Source organism: Hemibagrus wyckioides, linkage group LG24 (assembly GCF_019097595.1).
Source record: "Hemibagrus wyckioides isolate EC202008001 linkage group LG24, SWU_Hwy_1.0, whole genome shotgun sequence".
In the NCBI taxonomy this organism is placed as follows: domain Eukaryota; kingdom Metazoa; phylum Chordata; class Actinopteri; order Siluriformes; family Bagridae; genus Hemibagrus; species Hemibagrus wyckioides.
Window position 1 is genome coordinate 14,911,934 of NC_080733.1, and position 19,672 is coordinate 14,931,605.

At 36.5% G+C, this 19,672-nt stretch overlaps 2 protein-coding genes and 1 pseudogene across 2 annotated transcripts; all 3 read right to left on the reverse strand.

The window, feature by feature from the left end:
* Positions 1 to 1,161: 1,161 nt before the first annotated feature.
* On the reverse strand, positions 1,162 to 2,072 carry LOC131345453 (P2Y purinoceptor 11-like). Its single transcript, XM_058378355.1, has one exon. The coding sequence runs from the start codon at positions 2,035 to 2,037 to the stop codon at positions 1,162 to 1,164; it is 876 nt and encodes a 291-aa protein (XP_058234338.1). The 5' UTR covers positions 2,038 to 2,072.
* A 5,300-nt stretch (positions 2,073 to 7,372) lies between these two features.
* On the reverse strand, positions 7,373 to 10,062 carry LOC131345016 (P2Y purinoceptor 11-like; annotated as a pseudogene).
* A 5,187-nt stretch (positions 10,063 to 15,249) lies between these two features.
* Positions 15,250 to 18,275, reverse strand: LOC131345015 (P2Y purinoceptor 11-like). Its single transcript, XM_058377647.1, has 2 exons — positions 18,134 to 18,275; positions 15,250 to 16,455 (listed from the first exon to the last, which is right to left on the reverse strand). Exon 2 carries the CDS (start codon positions 16,441 to 16,443, stop codon positions 15,562 to 15,564), a length of 882 nt encoding a protein of 293 aa, XP_058233630.1. The 5' UTR covers positions 16,444 to 16,455; positions 18,134 to 18,275; the 3' UTR covers positions 15,250 to 15,561.
* Between the last annotated feature and the right edge of the window lie 1,397 nt (positions 18,276 to 19,672).

Here is a 19,672-nt window from a genome sequence, read left to right on the forward strand (position 1 = left end):
CACAGTGGTGTGCTGTGCATTTCACACCTAGGCAGGGACGATTCTAGGATTTTTATAAATTAATATATTAATACATTAATTGAAATAAAGGTTTGACTAACAGGGTATGATGGTAAACTTATTGCAGCATTCCACTGTATTGCATAGATGTGTTAACATTTGAGAAATGAACAAGCCAAAGATCTTCCTGATCACACACACACACACACACAATGATCCTCGCGCTGCGATGCTGCGGTCTGCGGATTGAAGAATGCGCTGAAAGATGGGGAAGAGCCGAAGTCTGCCGCCGTTTTCGTATGTAATTTAAAGGTGACTGAGGAGATCACCAATTTGTGTACAATGTATGGAGAATCGCAGAATTTTTAGGGGGGCTGAATAGAAATGTTAGGGGGGCTAAAGCCCCCTAAAAATGACCTAGTGAAGCCCATAGTGAAGCACCTAGGCCTTCACTGGTGTCCTTCCTGAATTAATCCACTTCTATACCATCGTCTATGACGCCACGGCAATAGATACTAATCTACTGTTAAATAGCAAAGTAAAAAAGAAACTAGGCTACAGAATTTCACACCTCACAAGGAATAGTCCATTTTATTACAGTCCACCTTGAAAATGCATTTGTAAGGATGTCTGCCCAAAGGATCAAAGGACGGGAAATTGCTGACGTAATCGTATGCCTGCTAGATGGCCCCAGTGACGCCAACTCGAAATCTGATTGGTTAATGTAACAATTACATTGCCACTTATTTTAAGCTACGGGCGCCTGCACTATTGATTCTGAAGGCCTTAAGGCAGATTTCTTTCACTCTAGCAACACATGATGTCAGCCACTGGCTGAAATATGATTGGATAAATACTCTTATCATAAATATACACTACTGGAAGCAGCGCAACCAAGAGAAAAGCTATGAAATGTAGAGAATAGACTATTGGGTATAATTCAATACACATTCATGGAAAAATATATTAAATATATTAAAATGCAAGTCAATGATTCAGATCACTGCTGTTTAGGCCAGCAGAGAAGGCCTTGCTGACCCTGACGTCCCAACACTGATTAAACATATTAAGGACAAAAACAAAAAAACACAAATTCTGGACATTTTAAGAAGCTATTTTTTTTATAACTTTTAAGTCCAACTGGTGATTTCACAAGTTGTATTAATTTGCTGTCCTTCTGCAGCACACTGCCCTGATGCTGTCAAACACAGCCATGTACAGGATGGGATGAAGACACATGTTCAGGCAGGCTAATGCTTTTGACACTTGGTATCCATTACGCACATAACAATTAGGTTTATTTTCTGCCCACAGTTTAAAATTCCATATTTGCAGAATGTGATAGGGGACAAAAGACACAGCATACAGGACGCAGCCTAAACCCACAATCAGGGCCACTTTTTTCTTCTGCAGTGGGGTGATATTTGCATTTTTAAAAACAGCCATTATTACACCAAAATATGATGCAAAGGTAACTACAAATGGGACCAAACAGCCTGAAACAGCCATAAACACCCTGTAGTTAGTCTTCCTTAATGATTGACTGCTATTATTTACAAATACAGAACATCTGTTGTTGCTATTCACACCTGCAAAGTAGAAGATTGTTGATGAAATGCTTGCCACAAAGATCCAGACGAACAGGCTGATGATCTTGGCATGTTTCTGGTAAATGTATTTGCATGTGAAGATAGGATGAACGATAGCCAGGTATCGATAAACACTGATGCACATGATGAAGTAAATGCTGACGTAGAGGTTACAGGTGAAGAGAAAGCGCTCAATTTTGCAGAGAGCTTCACCCAGTACCCAGACCCGTTCTTTTGAATAGTAGACGACGCGAAGAGGAAGAATGATGGCATAAAAAATGTCGCTGATGATCAGGTTGCAGGAGAACACCAATCCCATGTTCCAGTTCTTCTTCTCCTTAGTCACAAGCAGCCACAGTGCCAGTATGTTCCCCACCAGTGCCACACACATCTCCACACTGTAGATAGGAGCTAACAGTTCTCTTTGAAATGTATAACTACAGTTCATTTTACAGAGCTTCCTGAAAAGAGCAATGCAAAGAAGCTGTATTAGAATAAACTCAGAACAGTACAGGATAGCCTTTTTCAGCTAGGTTAAGAGTGAAATGTAAGAACATTCTATGTTTTTGTTAATGACATATATTTTGCATTTATTAAGGGTCTTTTATTTTAACAGTAACATTTTAAAAGACTTTTAATTTCATGAAAAAATCTGTTTTAGAAAAAGGAAAAAAGTTGGGCTGTGGAAGAATGAAGTGGCTGTGACCTCTTGGGTCGAGGTAATCGAAAATACAAAAAAGAGAAAAAAGCTATTGATGAAGATCTTGACATAGTGTCTGTGGTATTTATTAATATTAAATCCCTTAACACACACACTGCAACTATTACACTAGTCTTACCTCCAGACCCATAATTACATTCCAATGTTAGATTAAATTTTGAGACACAGTTAACAATGAACTATTTATTAACAGTATAATTCCATCGTCATTTATGGTTTTTTGAGGGTTTTTTTTTCTAAATGTTTATGTTTTTTAAAGCAATATTACATTTTGCATGCTTAATCACAAAAGCAGGTCCAGTTGTAAAGGTTCAGGGCTGATCTTTCTCTTCTTAGATGAGGAGAAGTGAGAGCAATTAGATCAATTAATCAAATTAAACAATTCATTTAAAACCAGACTCTCACTATAAAGTTACTATGAAGTTGCTATAAGATTTCCTGTAAGCTTAAATGCAGACAAACAATAGGGAAAAATATTATTGTAGTATAAAGTAATACCTTACATACCTTGAATCTGCCTTGGTAAAATGTTTGGTGCTGAGTTTGTCTGCCAACTCACTAGTAGTCTCTTTGCGGATGTGACCAGATAGCCTGTGTCATCTATTTTCATGTTTGTGAGATCACCACATCTACACTGATCTTTAGTACGATTTCATTTCCTCTTTTATTTGTACTATTGCAGCATGTATCTTATGCTGTATGCCTCTCTTTGTATAGTTAAGGTTTACTTAATAATTAGTTTAAAAATAGTGTGTCCATCAAGAGTCTCCAGAACAGGTTTAATGTGCCTTTGCATGGGTTCCAAAAGTCTCTAGAACTGCACTAGCAGAGAAACACCATTCTTCTGAAAGATATTCCATAAGTTGAATGATTTATTCATTCATTCGTCTTCAGGAACTGCTTTATCCTGGTGAGGTTGCAATGCACCTTGATCCTATCCTGGAAACACTGTGTCTGGGACTGCATCCTGGATTGGAGACTGGAGTCAATGATCACAGTTAGACAGCTGTATCCACAGGAACTGAAACTCCAATGGCCTTAACCACAACCCCAAGTATTCTGGACTGAATGGGCACAAATTCTGTCAGACACGCTCCAAAATCTTGTAGAATGTCTTCCTGGATGAGTGTAGTCTATTAGAGCTGTACAGGAGGCACCTCTCTACATATTAATGGCCATGGCTTTGGAATCTTATGTCCTACGAGCTCATCTAGGTGAGGGGTTTGGGTGTCCACATACTTTTGTTCATACAGTGTACATACAGTGACCATACATACATACATGCATACACAGGTAAATTTGATAAAATTTGATCCTACAGTATATACAGCACTAGAAAAAATAAGAGACCACTGCAAAATAATCAGTTTCTTATGTTTTTTTCTTAAAGGTGCATGTATTGGTGAGATGAAGAGTTTTGTTTCATTTTTTGTGAATTCAAAATATATCTATTGTTATTGTTGAGTGTATATTTAAAGGAAATGACAACACATCAAAATAACCCAAGATCATGCCGTATTTGAAGAGCTTTAATAACTCAAATTAAACAAAATGCAAATAATTTGTAAACAAATTGTGTTAATGCTGGAATAACCCTGATTTGCCTGCATTTTGGTGTGCTCTCCAGCAGTTTTTCACATTGCTGCTGGGTAAATTTATACCACTCTTTTTGCAAAAAAAAAGCAAACAGCTCAGCTTCTCTTCCTCTTGATGACATTCTAGAGGTTTTTAATAGGGTAGAAAGTTTCCCCCACTCCTCAATGCAGAATTCTTTCAGCTGTGTGATGTTTGATGTTTCAAATCACCCCACATGATCTAGGATTTAGATCTGAGCTTTGACTTGGCCATTGCAGAATTCTCCATTTGTTTTTTTTTACTCTTCAGCCAGGCCTTGGTGGATTTACTTGTATGTTTTGGGTCATTGTCATGTTGTAGGTTCAGTTCTGCTTTAGTTTAAAGACAGATGGTCTTACATGTTCCTCAAGCACCTTCTGATAGAATGAGAATTCATAATGGATTCTATGATGGTGAGCTGGCCAGGTCCTGCTGCAGCAAAGCATCCCCAACCATAACACTTCCACCTTAATGTTTCAGAGTCAGTATGAGGTTCATTTGCTGTATTTGGTTTATGCCAAACATGCCATGTCCAAATAATTCAAATTTAGACTTATGTATCTGAAGCACATTATTCCAGAAGTCTTGGTCTTTGTCTTTGTATTCTTTGGGAAACCTCAGTCTTGCCCTCATGTTCTTCCTAGACAGCAAAGGTTTCCTTCTTGCACACCTCCTATAATAATTAAAGTTGTGTAGTCTCTGTCTGATTGTAGATTCATACACTTTGGCATAAACTGTAGCAAAAGCTTGCTGTAGGTCCTGTGATGATATTTTAGAGGTTTTGGAGATGTCTTTAAGCATCTTGTGGTCTGCTATTGGGGTGAATTTGCTTGGATGGCCTAACCTGGCCATGATGGCAATTGTTTTAAATGTTCTCTACCTGTAAATAATTTTCTGGACAATGGAATGGCTGATTACAAATTCTTTTGATATCTTTTTATATCCCTTGCCAGACTGATAAGCATCAACACTTTTCTTTCTGAAGGCCTCAGAGAGCTCTTTGGATCTCACCATGGTGATACCTCTCACTTCAACAATTAAGAGCAAACCAAGCTAAATGTCTGAGGTTTAAATAAGACAAGCCTCCATCAAAATGCTCTGTAACAATGTTCTAATAATTTGCACCTGATGTGATACACCTGTAGGTAATTTTATCTGTGTTAAGTACAAATTAATGTGGGGGTGTCTTTACTTTTTCCTCACAAGAAATTGGATCTTTTTAAATTACATTTTACAGATCATTTAAAAAAGACTTAAGCCTAGTCCACACTACAGGATTTTAAGCCCGATTTAAGCCCGATTTGCAAATTAACGAGCTGGCCGACAGATCGGTCTGTGATCGTGGGAAAATCAGCGGGTGACCAGCGCTCGGCAATCTTTATGTGTGAACTACTCAACGATGCATCAAAGAGGGTCGCTGACACCTCGCAGACAAAATCCAGATATCTGGCATGTTAAATATCTGGGACGGTCGGCTGACTCGACATCACGTGGTGTCAATTGTAGCTATGGCCTCCAGCCAATGAGAGAGCAAGTCAACAGAGTTGAGGTCACTGGAAGAAAAGCAGCAGCAGCAACAGCAACATGGCTTCAAAAATAATGTGGACACAACATATGAAACAGAATTTAATTTTTTAATTTAATTTAATTTAATTTAATTTAATTTAATTTAATTTAATTTAATTTAATTTAATTTAATTTAATTTAATTTAATTTAATTTAATTCCATTTTCAAAACAAACCTCTACAGAAAGTCTTGCGTCATTTCCGGATCCACCTGTCGCGTGTGTTTTCGTGACAAAACGTGGTTTGGGGACGGTGTTGAGGCGTTGGGTGACGAGAGTTGTTGTCAGATCGTGTGGTGTGCGACCCCCTCTTGTGGATCATTTATGAAGCATTGCGTAGTGTGAACACCACAAGGACAAAAAGACATACAGTGAAGTCATGTAGTCTGAACAGCAAAGCGATCTGCCGACGGTTAAAGTCTTGTAGTGTGAACTAGCCTTTAGTTATATTACTTGAATCTTTTAATATTGTTAAAATGAAGATCAAATGCCCATATGTTTAGCTATGTTAAAAAAAGTACATGCTCTCATGGGGCGTCCTAATTTTTTCACATAACTATATTACAAAACTATTCCTTTATGCAAAACCTATTTGAGTTTAATGGAACGTAGAGTATATGCCATCTGGTCTGTAATAGTGTTTCAAGAATGAATGCAGCTTAGAGTTGTGCAAAAGAGTTGTGTAATAGTGCCGTCATTACTGATTATAACCTAACCTTCTCAGTAATAAAGTTTAACCACATAGCATATGATGTAGAAATAGCTGGATTACAAGAATACCAGTTAAATCGAAATAATGAGCAACCAACGTGCTAAATCACACAGTTTGACCTAATTGCAGAGATTCAAGACTGACCTTCGTCTGTCTGGATAAGGAGAAGTGAAACAAAATCCTCATGTTAATTTAGTGCTGTACATTTTTATAAAAAATAGTATTTCTTTTATAATATTTTATTGGTATCTAAAATATGTTATTGGTTTGGACCTCAGCATATTTAACATTATAGACTATTTTAAAACTAATCTCATAGCTTTCAATGACACACACACACACACACACACGTTATGCCCCAAATATCAACACATTCTTGATTTAAATACTAAGCATCATTACCACAAACACTGTATGGCCAATAGTTTGTGCGTATTGAGTATCACACCCATATATGGTTCTCAAGCCTGTTCCAGCCTGACAATTCCCCTGTGCACAAAGCTCCTGAGCTCCAGGAAGACACGCTGTGTTAAGACTGGAGTGGAAGAACTCGAGTGTCCTGCACAGAACCGTGACTCTCATTCAACTCCACTGAACACCTTTGGGATGAACTGGAACATCGACCGAACCCCAGACCTCCTCACTCTTACAGCATCAGTGTCTGATCTCACTAAAGCTCTGGTGGCTGGAGTGTGGTTATGGGGAGCACAAATTCCCACAGCCACATGCCAAAATCTAGTGGAAAGCCTTCCCAGAAGAGTGGCACTAATTATAACAGCAAAGAGGGGAATGGGATGTTCATTAATCACATGAGTGTAAGAATCAGGACTTGTAATTACTGCTATACATTATAACATTATTTTTAATTATTGATATAACATCATTATTAATACTAACCGTATGTTTATCTTCACGTATATAAATAACGGAAGTGCTGAATTACTCAACAGTATTACTGTTACACAGTCTGTTCTCAGTTTCTGAGCCGGATGCCCACTAGTGAGTTGATTTTCCTGTATAACACTACAAGGGTGTATCCAGTTACTGAAGACTCTGTTGTATTATCTCAGCTAATGAAAAAAAATAAGTTAAATGCAGTTAAAACATGAAAAAAGCCTACATGTTATATTCAATGCATTTTATTTTAACATTCTTTTCTAAACTTCAAATTCTTACATGGTAGCAGATACAGATGCACTACATTTAACACTTTTATGCATTTTACAAACACAAATGTGAGTTCAAAACTGTTTATACTCAGTAGCACTGAGGTTGGTAAAAAGTAACCCAGTTTTGACTTGGTAAGCACTCAAAATGTTCTCATCTTTCTTTAACATTTAACCTGATTAAAAAGAAAATGATATTTAAAATGCTGTAAAATACTTAACCGTGACACAAGAGGGTAATGCACTGTCTTTGCAATTTAACATGGTAATAGATTTAAGTTCAACTTCAGCTTCACAGTCTTAATGGACTTATAGACAGTGCCACACTGGGTCCTTAAGGAAACTGTGTGATTAAACGCATTAAGAACAAAAAATAACACACATTCTGGACACTTTAAGAATGTTTTTATTTTAATAAGAAGGCCAACTGGTGATTTCACAAGTTGGATTAATTTGCTATCCTTCTGCAGCACACTGCCCTGATGCTGTCAAACACAGCCATGTACAGGATGGGATGAAGACACATGTTCAGGCAGGCTAATGCTTTTGACACTTGGTATCCATTACACACATAACCATTAGGTTTATTTTCTTCCTTCAGTTTAAAATGCCATATTTGCAGAATGTGATAGGGGACAAAAGACACGGCGTACAGGATGCACACTGTAAAAAAAAAAATCCTAATTTTACAGAAAATAACTCTTAATTTTAATATAATAAAAAAAATATATATATATAATAATATTTTTTTTACAATAGTTTCCCGTTATTTAAAATTATATTTAAAAACCAGTAAAATGACCAATATTATCTTTAAATTAACAAATTGACTGCAATTTTAAGGATTATACCATTAATGAAAAATTACAGTAATTCTCTTTTTTTTTTTACAAAAAAATACTGTATTATTTTAACTTTATTTTTTCTGTTATCTTAAATTACATAGCAATTTATGTAAAATTACAATAATAAATTGTAATTAAACAGGTAGCTTATTATATTAAATGTTTATGCCCATAATAACATTTTAACATTTCCCACCTTCATTTTACAGTAAAACTCATTTGTATGTGTATGTGTTGTATGTGTATTTCCACATTCAAACTCTGTAATTCTAAAAAGAAATTTAGTTAACTTTTGTCATTACACCAACGCATGTTTTTTAAAAGTTTTAAAACTTAAAGTTTTTTTTAAATATATGTAGGCCAAAATGTTTGACGTTCAATTGACATCAAATCAATGTCATGTTTTAGATGTGAAATTGACGTCATATTGACATCAATAATTCAGCTGTTTAGCACTTTTTCTTATAAGGCATTTGGCATCTGAAGCTGGTTTTGTAATGTCAAAAGAGTAATGTTAATTTTGGGGTCATTTTTATTTCGGTTTTTAAGGTTTGGTCTCACGGGCAGCATGGTGGCTTAGTGGTTAGCACTGTTGCCTCACAGCAAGAAGGTCCTGGGTTTGAATCCCAGGTTCGACGTGAACGTTAGGTTGGTTGGTAATTCTAAATTGGAATACTCACATAGAAGTAAGTGTGTGTGGTTGTCTGTCTATATGTGTGACCCTGTGATGGACTGGCAGGGTGGGATAGGCTCTAGCAGACCCCTGTGACCCTAGTTAGGAATAAAGCTGGTATAGAAAATGGATCTGTTCGGACTAAGAAAGTGTCCAAAAGGGCCTGATAAAAAAAAAAAAAAAAAAAAAAAATTCTTACTTTAATTACTTTTGTGTCATTATTTTGGTGTTCAATATAAGACCTCAATATGTTGACGTCAATTTGATTTGCTTTTTTGACTTGTTTTTTGACAATTTTTTGGCGTCAATTTGATATATTATTATTTCATATAATAATAAAGGAAACATCTGTAAAATTACAGTGTTTTTCTGTAAAATATTTAATGCTGTCATTTTATTGACAGTAGTGGTTCATAATAGTAAAGGAAAAATCCGTAAAATTACAGTGTTTTTCTGCAAAATATTTAAGACAAATGTATGTAAAATGATTGTTTTTGCACTTTATTTGAATGAACATATTTTACTTTAATTTTACGGTTTTTGTTTGGCAGCCGGTGCTGCCAGTGATTTGACCTTTTTTTACGAGATTTTTTTTTTACAGTGCAGCCTAAACCCACAATCAAGGCCACTTTTTTCTTCTGCAGTTAGGTGATATCTGCATTTTTAAAAACAGCCATTATTACACCAAAATATGATGCAAAAGTAACTACATATGGGACCAAACAACCCATAACGGCGATAAACACTGTGAAATTAGTCTTCCATAATGATTGACTGCTATTATTTACAAATACGAAACATCCGTTGTTATTCAGACCTGCATAGTAGGTACTATAGCCAGGTATCGATGAACGCTGATACACATGATGAAGTAAATGCTGACGTAGAGGTTACAGGTGAAGAGAAAGCGCTCAATTTTGCAGACAGCTTCACCAAATATCCAGACCTGTCCTTTTGAATAGTAGTCAATAAGAAGTGGGAGACTGAGGGCGTAAAAAATGTCGCTGATGATCAGGTTGCAGGAGAACACCAATCCCATGTTCCACTTCTTCTTCTCCTTATTCACAAGCAGCCACAGTGCCAGTATGTTCCCCGCCAGTGCCACACACATCTCCACACTGTAGATAGGAGCTAACAGGTCGTTTGAAAATGTACTGCCACAGTTGCTTTTGTTCATTTTACTGAGCTTCCTGAAAAAAGCAATGCAAAGAAGCTGTATTAGAATAAACTTGGAACAGTACAGGACAGCATTTTTCAGCTAGGTAAAGAGTGAAATGTAAGAACATTCTATGTTTTTGTTAATGACATATATTTTGTATTTATTAAGGGTCTTCTATTTTAATAGGAAGGTTCTAAATGACTTTTATTTTCATGAAAAAAATCTGTTTTAGAAAAAGGAAAAAAGTTGGGCTGTGGAAGAATGAAGTGGCCGTGACCTCTTGGGTCGAGGTAATCGAAAATACAAAAAAGAGAAAAAAGCTATTGATGAAGATCTTGACATAGTGTCTGTGGTATTTATTAATATTAAGTCCCTTAACACACACACTCCAACTATTACATTAGTCTTACCTCCAGACCCATAATTACATTCCAGTGTTTGGTTAAATTTTTAGACACAGTTAAAATACATAATGAACTATTTATTAACAGTATAATTCCATTGTCATTTATGTTTTTTTTGAGGGTTTATTCTAAATGTTTATGTTTTTTAAAGCAATTTTACATTTTGCATGCTTAATCACAAAAGCAGGTCCAGTTGTAAAGGTTCAGGGCTGATCTTTCTCTTCTTAGATGAGGAGAAGTGAGAGAAAGGCAGATAGACTAATTTATTAAATTAAACAATTAATATAAAATCAGAATCTTACTATAAAGTTACTATGAAGTTGCTATAAGATTTCCTGTAAGCTTAAATGCAGACAAACAATGAGGAAAAATATTACTGTAGTATAAAGTAATACCTTACATACCTTGAATCTGTCTTGGGAAAATATTTGAGTGAGTTTGTCTGCCAACTCACTAGTAGTCTCTTTGCGGATGTGACCAGATAGCCTGTGTCATCTATTTTTATGTTTGTGAGATCACCACATCTACACTGATCTTTAGTATGATTTAATTTCCTCTTTTTTTCACTACTGCAACTTGTATCTTATGCTGTATGCCTCTCTTTGTATAGTTAAGGTTTACTTAATAATTCGTTTTAAAATAGTGTGTCCATCAAGTGTCTCCAGAACAGGTTTAATGTGCCTTTGCATGGGTTCCAAAAGTCTCTGAAACTGTACTGGCAGAGAAACACCATTCTTCTGAAAGATATTCCATAAGTTAAATGATTTATTCATCTTCAGGAACTGCTTTATCCTGGTGAGGTTGCAGTGAACTCTGAGACTATCCTGGAAACACTGTGTCTGAGAATACATCCTGGATTGGAGACTGGGCTCAATGATCAGACAAAATCTACACATGAAGGAACCAAAAGGTCAATCAGAAATACTACTAGATATATTTACATAGATTATGTGCTGTTTTTTTTTTTTCAAAATATGAAATATAAAAGATATTTAGACAGTTGTATCCACTGTAACTGTAACTCCAATGGCCTACACAGAGCCCTGACCTCAACCCCTTATTAAACACGTTTGGGCCAGACCTTCTGGTCTATCATTATTGCCTGACCTCACAAGTATTCTGGACTGAATGGGCACAAATTCCTGAAGACATGCTCCACAATCTTGTAGAAAGTCTTCCTGGTAGAGTGTAGTCTATTATAGCTGTACAGGAGGCACCTCTCCATGTTCATGCCCATAGATTTGAAAGCATATGTCCAACAAGTTCATGTGTCTAAATACTTTTGACCATACAGTGTACATATATAGGACTCACATCCATAAAATATTTTATTTATTAACATTACTGAGACAGCACTGGTTAAAGTAGAAGCCTAAATGATCTGTTACTGGCCTTTTCCTTAGCATTGTGTCCCCTTTCTTGTGTTGATACTTATACATACACACACACACACACACACACACACATGTATGAGTAAAAATGTACCTTTATTAATCCCCTGTAGGGAAAATTCAAGTTGACACAGCAGTGCAAGTATGAGAAATAACAGCAAAGAAAACCTATACATTAAAAGTAGCGTAAAATTAAAATAGGATAAGATAAATAGAAAAAAATACAAATGATAGAAACAGTAAAATAAATCAGTGTGTATGTAAATATTCTCTTCTCTTTCATGCACACACACACACATACACTACTCATAAAATGTTAAGGATATTCAGCTTTCGGGGCAAATTTCAGGATGCACCTAAAATGCACTATAACCTTTACAGGTGATCTTAACTTGACCTTCTCTACACTTTTGAATGCACATGTCCAACTGTTCAGTGTTTCAGTACTTTCTGCATAACTTGCTGTTCTCTAACAAGGTGCTTAACGGCAAAATTCACAACTGGTGTTTGATCCATGAATCAACCAATAAATGTTCTGGTTCAATTAGAATTGGTATTTAAACAGTCCTCTTCATCATGCTGTTCACATTTTGACATCATGAGACCAAGATCACACCTAACAATTGATCAACAGTACCTCGCCATTGCGAGGCTTCAAACTGGATGTTCTCAGAGGGAAGTGGCCACTGAGCTTAGAGTGTCCCAGAGTGTCATCAGCGGGTTGTGAGAGAGATACAGAGAGACTGGAAGAGTCACAGAAAGCCTTAGAAGTGGACGTCCTTTGGCCGCATCCCACGGTGATGACCGCTTCATTGTGAACAGTGCCCTGCGGAACCGGATGATGAATGCCACTCAACTCCAGGCATATTTAAGGGAGGTGAGAGGCACCCAAGTGTCACGTCAGACCATTCGAAACCATTTACATCAGCGTGGTCTGCGTGCTAGACGACCTGCAAGGGTACCTGACCACACCACCAGGCACAGGCGTCGGGCCAGGGAGCATTTACACTGGACGAGGGACCAGGGGGCCTCAGTGCTGTTCTGGGGAATTTGGAGGCCAAGTCAACACCTCAAACTCATTGTTGTGCTTATCAAACCATTCCTGAACCATTTTTGCTTTGTGGCATGGTGCATTATCCTGCTGAAAGAGGCCACAGCCATCAGAGAAAACTGTTCCCATGAAAGGGTGTACATGGTCTGTAACATTCCTTAGGTAGGTGGTACGTGTCAAATTAACATCCGCATGTATGGCAGGACCCAAGGTTTCCCAGCAGAACATTGCCCAAAGCATGACACTGCCTCCGCCAGCCCACCTTCTTCCCATAGTGCATCCTGGTACCATGTGTTCCCCAGGTAAGCGACACATACGTACTCAGCCATCCATGTGATGTAAAAGAAAACGTGATTCATCAGACCAGGCCACCTTCTTCCATTGCTCCGTGGTCCAGTTCTGATGTTCATGTGTCCATTATTGGCACTTTCAGTGGTGCACAGAAGTCAGCATAGGCACACTGACTGGTCTGTGGTTATGCAGCCCCATATACAACAAACTGTGATACACTGTGTATTCTGACACCTTTCTATCAGAACCAGCATTAACTGGTTGCCAGTCAACTTGCCAACTTTTGATAGATACTGACCACTGCAGACCGGGTACACCCCACAAGAGCTGCAGTTTTGGAGATGCTCTGATCCAGTGGTCTAGCCATCACAGTTTGGCCCTTCGTCAAACTCGCTCAAATCCTTACACTGGCCCATTTTTCCTGTTTCTAACACATCAACTTTGAGGACAAAATGTTCACTTGCTGCCTCTAATACATCCCACACAGGAGGAGATAATCAGTGTTATTCACTTCATCTGTCACTGCTCAGAATGTTATGGCTGATCGGTATAAATGAAAGCTGAATATATATATCAGTGGCGGGCCATGCATTTCACACCTAGGCCTTCACTGGCCTTCACAAAATCAATTTCTTGTCCTCTGTCAGCCATTGTGAGTCAAAATATATATATTTTATTTAGTTTGTGCAGTTCTCTGCCTCTGACTACTCCAGTTATCCAATCAAAGGACGGGAAATTGCTGACGTAATCGTATGCCTGCTAGATGGCCCCAGTGACACCAACTCAAAATCTGATTGGTTAATGTAACAATTTCATTGCCACTTATTTTAAGCTAGGGGCGCCTGCACTATTGATTCTGAAGGCCTTAAGGCAGATTTCTTTCACCCTGGCAACACATGATGTCAGCTACTGGCTGAAATATGATTGGATAAATTCTCTTATCATAATTATCACTACTGGAAGCAGTGCAATGCTATGAAAATGTAATGAAAATGAAAAGCTATGAAATGTAGAGAATAGACTATTGGGAATAATTTAATACACATTCATGGAAAAAAAAAATATTAAATATATTAAAATGCAAGTCAGTGATTCAGATCACTGCTGTTTAGGCCAGCAGAGAAGGCCTTGCTGACCCTGATGGCCCACTACTGATATTGTGGTGATAAACACAGGTAGTTTTTATAGTATGAATCAAAAAGAATTAGGACTTCTAATTACTGTTATACATTATAAAGTTATTTATTATTATTGATATAACATCATTATTACTACCAATCATATCTTAAAATATCAAGTTTATAAATTAAGGAAGTGCTGAATTACTCAACAGTATTACTGTTACACAGTCTGTTCTCAGCTTCTAAGCCAGATGCCAACAAGTGAGTTGATTTTCCTGTGTATCTATAGGTCAAAACTAACCAACCACACTCTTCAAATGACTTCCTTTTTTAATGATTACATGACTCATCCTTTTTTTAAAATATGAGACATAACAACATACAGACCACAGTCCGAAAACACTTCTTGTACATATTCTTTACAGAATATTCAAGACACATTAATATAATTGTTTTACACATACAAAGTACATCTTTGGGCAGAATGCAGGCAGTGATGAAAGCATATCTCAGTTAATTATTAGATTGCCACTACAAGGGCGTATACAGTTAGTGAATCCTCTGTTGTATTATCTCAGCTAATGATTGCTCCTATAGCTTTGCTACAAAGCTGTTTAAAAAAATGAGTTAAATGCAATTAAAACATGCATGCTATATTCAATTCAATTTATTTTAATATTCTTTTCTATACTTCAGTAAAATTCTTACATGGTGCCAGATACAGCTGTATATTACAGCTGCTCGACAGTTAACACTTTTATGCACTTTGCAAACACAAATGTGAGTTCAAAACTGTTTATGGTCCGTCTACCACATCCTTCACTCCATATCGTGGTCTAGTTGATGAAATGAGTCAGTTTCTAACCACATCAACTCTGTTGTCTGGGTCGTTTCATTGTCACACTATTGGAGGATAATTTTACACCCAGCAGTAGCATTGAGGTTGGTAAAAAAAAAAAAAAAAAAAAAGACCCAGTAATGCAGTTTTGACTTGTTAGCACTCAAATTTAAAACGCTGGAAAATACTTCAGTGTGACGCAAGAGGGTAATGTACTGGCTTTGCAATTTAACATGGTAATAGATTTAGGATCAACTTCGGCTTCACAGTCTTAATGGACTTATAGACAGTGCCACACTGGGTCCTTAAGGAAACTGTGTGATTAAACGCATTAAGAACAAAAAAAACAAACAAATTCTGGACGCTTAAAATAGCTGTTTTATATTAATAATAAGTCCAACTGGTGATTTCACAAGTTGTATTAATTTGCTGTCCTTCTGCAGCACACTGCCCTGATGCTGTCAAACACAGCCATGTACAGGATGGGATGAAGACACATGTTCAGGCAGGCTAATGCCTTTGACACTTGGTATCCATTACGCACATAACAATTAGGTTTATTTCCTTCCTTCAGTTTAAAGTACCATATTTGCAGAATGTGATAGGGGACAAAAGACACAGCATACAGGACGCAGCCTAAACCCACAATCAGGGCCACTTTTTTCTTCTCTAATAAGGTGATATTTGCATTTTTACAAACCACCCATATTACACCAAAATATGATGCAAAAGTAACTACAAAGGGGACCAAACAGCCCATAATAGTCATAAACACCCTGGGGTTAGAAATGACTGGTTTGTCCAGCTTTGCAGATAAGTAACACTTTTTGTTCTTCATACCTGAAAAGTAGAGGATTGGAGATGAAATGCTTGCCACAAAGATCCAGACGAACAGACTGACGATCTTGGCATGTTTTGGGCGAATGTGTTTGCGTGTGAAAAAGGGATGAACGATAGCCAGGTATCTAGCAACACTGATGCACATGATGAAGTAAATGCTGACGTAGAGGTTACAGGTGAAGAGAAAGCGCTCTATTTTGCAGACAGCTTCACCAAATATCCAGACCTGTCCTTTTGAATAGTAGACGACACGAAGAGGAAGAACGACGGCGTAAAAGATGTCGCTGATGATCAGGTTGCAGGAGAACACCACTCCCATATGCCAGTTCTTTCTCTCCTTAGTCACAAGCAGCCACAGTGCCAGTATGTTCCCCGCCAGTGCCACACACATCTCCACACCGTAGATAGGAGCTAACAGTTCTTTTTTAAATGAATCACTACAATTGCTGTTGTTTGTTGCCATTGTATAGTTCTCCTGCAAAAATAGCAATGTACATTTAATTTTGCCATACAGCGCTCCAAATGGTAACAGATTCCTTAAAAATGTATGGCTAAAGTTACTTTTATTTTACAGAGCCTTCTAAAAACAGCAATGCAAAGCACTTATTTTAGAATAAATTGAAGTAATAGTATAGACCATTTGAAGTAGTCTTGACACAGATGCGTATCAAGTCACGACCCAATTTCCTGATAAATTATTTTATTTAACCATTCAAACATAAATAACATTGTTATGCCAAATTTATCGAGACAGTAATTTAATATAATTATAATATTCCAGTCTTGATTAACAGTAATTCACATAGTTAACAAATCATAATGAACTATTCATCAATTGTTTTCAACACTTAATTTTAGGAAGCTATATGGTCGTGCTCTAAAAGATAATTTTCACGTAGCTACTTGTATTTTGTGGAATTTATAGTTTATTCCATCGGGTCTGCTACACTATGTATAAAATGTCCAAATGAAATGAAATGGAGTGTGATAACTCTGTGAATTATGTAAGAGAGTCTCAAATCGTTCTCGTGATAAAATATCGTTTAAAGATACTACGGTATGTTTCCTAAAACTCTCTGAGATCAGAGTCAAAAGAGTAAAAAAATGTAAATCATTTTCAAAGTCCACCAGACATTTCCCCATCTGCACTCTCTCTATCTGAACAATTTCCAATTGTATGCAGATTCTCTAAGAATAAATTTGGATGCTTATTTATTTATTTATTTTGAAATAGAGAACAGCGTTTGATGACATTTAGAAAACATTAAGAGTGACGTTAAGAAAATTTTAGTATTATAAAAAATCTTCTTTGATAAAATGAGTTTATTTTCTCACTTACAAGTATTCTGTGCACAGATCCTGTTAAGACAGCTTGTTTTCTTTGTGTACGTGTACAAGAAGTCATCACATTTAATCTGATCAAATGGTTAAAGGAGGGTTTTTTGTATTATTTCCTGTTTGTACTAATGCAGTCACTGTGGTGTAAATGAATGCAGGGGACAGCCAGCACACACTGCTTCCTTATCTTCTTTTCTTATACTTCTTAATGGCTTTTCCCCAATTGTCATATACTCTAAACTTGACAGCAGAATTTAAAGTTAAAAGTTGTCTTGGCAAAACGGTTTGTTTTTCTATTCGCTGCTACGTTTTCCACTTCATGGTGCAGAAAATGCTTTACATTTCTCTCTTTTTGTCTTATAATAATAATAAAAAAGATAAAATAAATTGGGGCCATCGCAAGCCTTTGGAATAGCTTCAGTGTGCCTTCTCATGGATTCCACAAGTCTCTGTGACACTGTACTGGATAGATAAAACACCACTTTTCTAAAAGAGGTAATAATTACCCTGGTGGTTTCATGTCATGACCAACACCTCTTAATAAATGGATCAGCACCATTAAACCCACACTTTGCTTAGCAAGGTAAAAAATCCAAAATCATATAGAAATGGTATAGTGAGATCTAGTCTAATAAAAAGAAATCAGATACAAATACCCATCAATAAAATAATTTAATCCTAATTCAATCTACTCTTAAAGTCTAGCATGGGAAAACGTTTAGAAAGCCAATGATTTGAGGGAAAAGAAACTCAATAACAATACACAAACATAAATGAACTTCCAGATATCAATATTATTTACTAGTTGAACTTACCAGCAGTAGTGTCAGTGGATCCAAAGTTTCTTAGGATTCTGGACAAATAGAATCCCAAGAATACAGTTTTTCCTGTGACTTTTTCACATCTCAATGATCAAAGTTTCATTTCCTCTTCAATTTTTCCATCTGGTTAACAGTTTGTTACAACACAGCAACATTTCACAGGAATCACAGCAAAACCATGAAAGGCTCCATTATTTATTGCTGTAAATACACCAGACATTTATATGAACATTTTTTACAAAACACAACTACATTTTAGGAGATTTCCAGAACATCACCACCAACAGGATGTTCTGCTAGTCTAAATCCTTTTATCTTCATCGTTTCAATTTCTTTTTCTTGAAGTCCTGTTATTTCCGGGTGTTCTTCCTCCCAAACTTCCTACCAGCAAAGTTTTCAGCTCTAAAAGAAGCCTTGCTTGTAGGTTTGGATCTTGAAGCTTTCAAATTTAGACAGTTTCCTCTTCTTGTTTGGTGTGAGTGAAGGAGTTGTTTCTTCTTTGCGGTGGGGAGCATGTCTGACAGAATCTAAAAGGGGAAGCAGGTTAACGTTCTCAGAATTTACAACAAGCGTCACAGATATCTGCATCTGCGTAGATCACAGGTTGCATTACACCATTATGCATGAAAATCTCTCATAAAATCTGTATATATTTTCCTGGAAAATAACCGAGCCAATCATTGCACTAAGCGCATCATAAGTTCTGGTAATGAATAATAGCATTCTCTTTGCAACTTTAAACTTTAAATAATGTTTAAAGTATTAATGTATGTAATTGTAAAATAGTTGAGGTAAATGCTTTAATAAAAAGACTGCAAAGCACCTAAGAATAGCCATAATAACACTGGAAGAGACTAAGGGCAAGAGACCGGTGTGAGGTCAGGCAATACCCCAAGAGTTACACAATCCAAAACAACCCAAAAAAACAAAAAAACATGAACAGCATTCATCAGTAATCACTGATTATTGAGTCCAGCCTTGTGTGATATAATAATCTGTGTTGGTGTTGTAATCCAGAGGCCATGTTTGTAGCTTGTGGCCAGCATAGTAGTCTAGTTAATACTACTAGTGAAAACTAGAAACCAACTAGTAATGAATTTGTCATCATGTATACAAATTTTAGTATAAGAATAGCATAAGGCTTTTCAACTTTTTCTGGCTAAAGACCCCATTTTTAAACTTTATATTGACTGAAGACTCATGAGATAATAATAAAAGAACAATAATAATAATAATAATAATAATAATAATAATAATAATAATAATAATAAGCATCATCATCAAAAAGTTTTGAAAATATTTCTGAAATATTCTATGAATCGAATTTATTTCAGATAACACAAAACAACAACATGATATTTGGAGGAATCACTGGATCTACCATCTGAATCAGTTCAGATGAGACAGAAATATTTTTTCATCAACATATTTGCTGACAGTAGCAAGTGCATACAAGGACAATCCAGTTGCAAGTGTATTCAAGGTCAAGGTCACACATGGAGATGCGACATTGACCGTTAAGGTTGCTTTTCA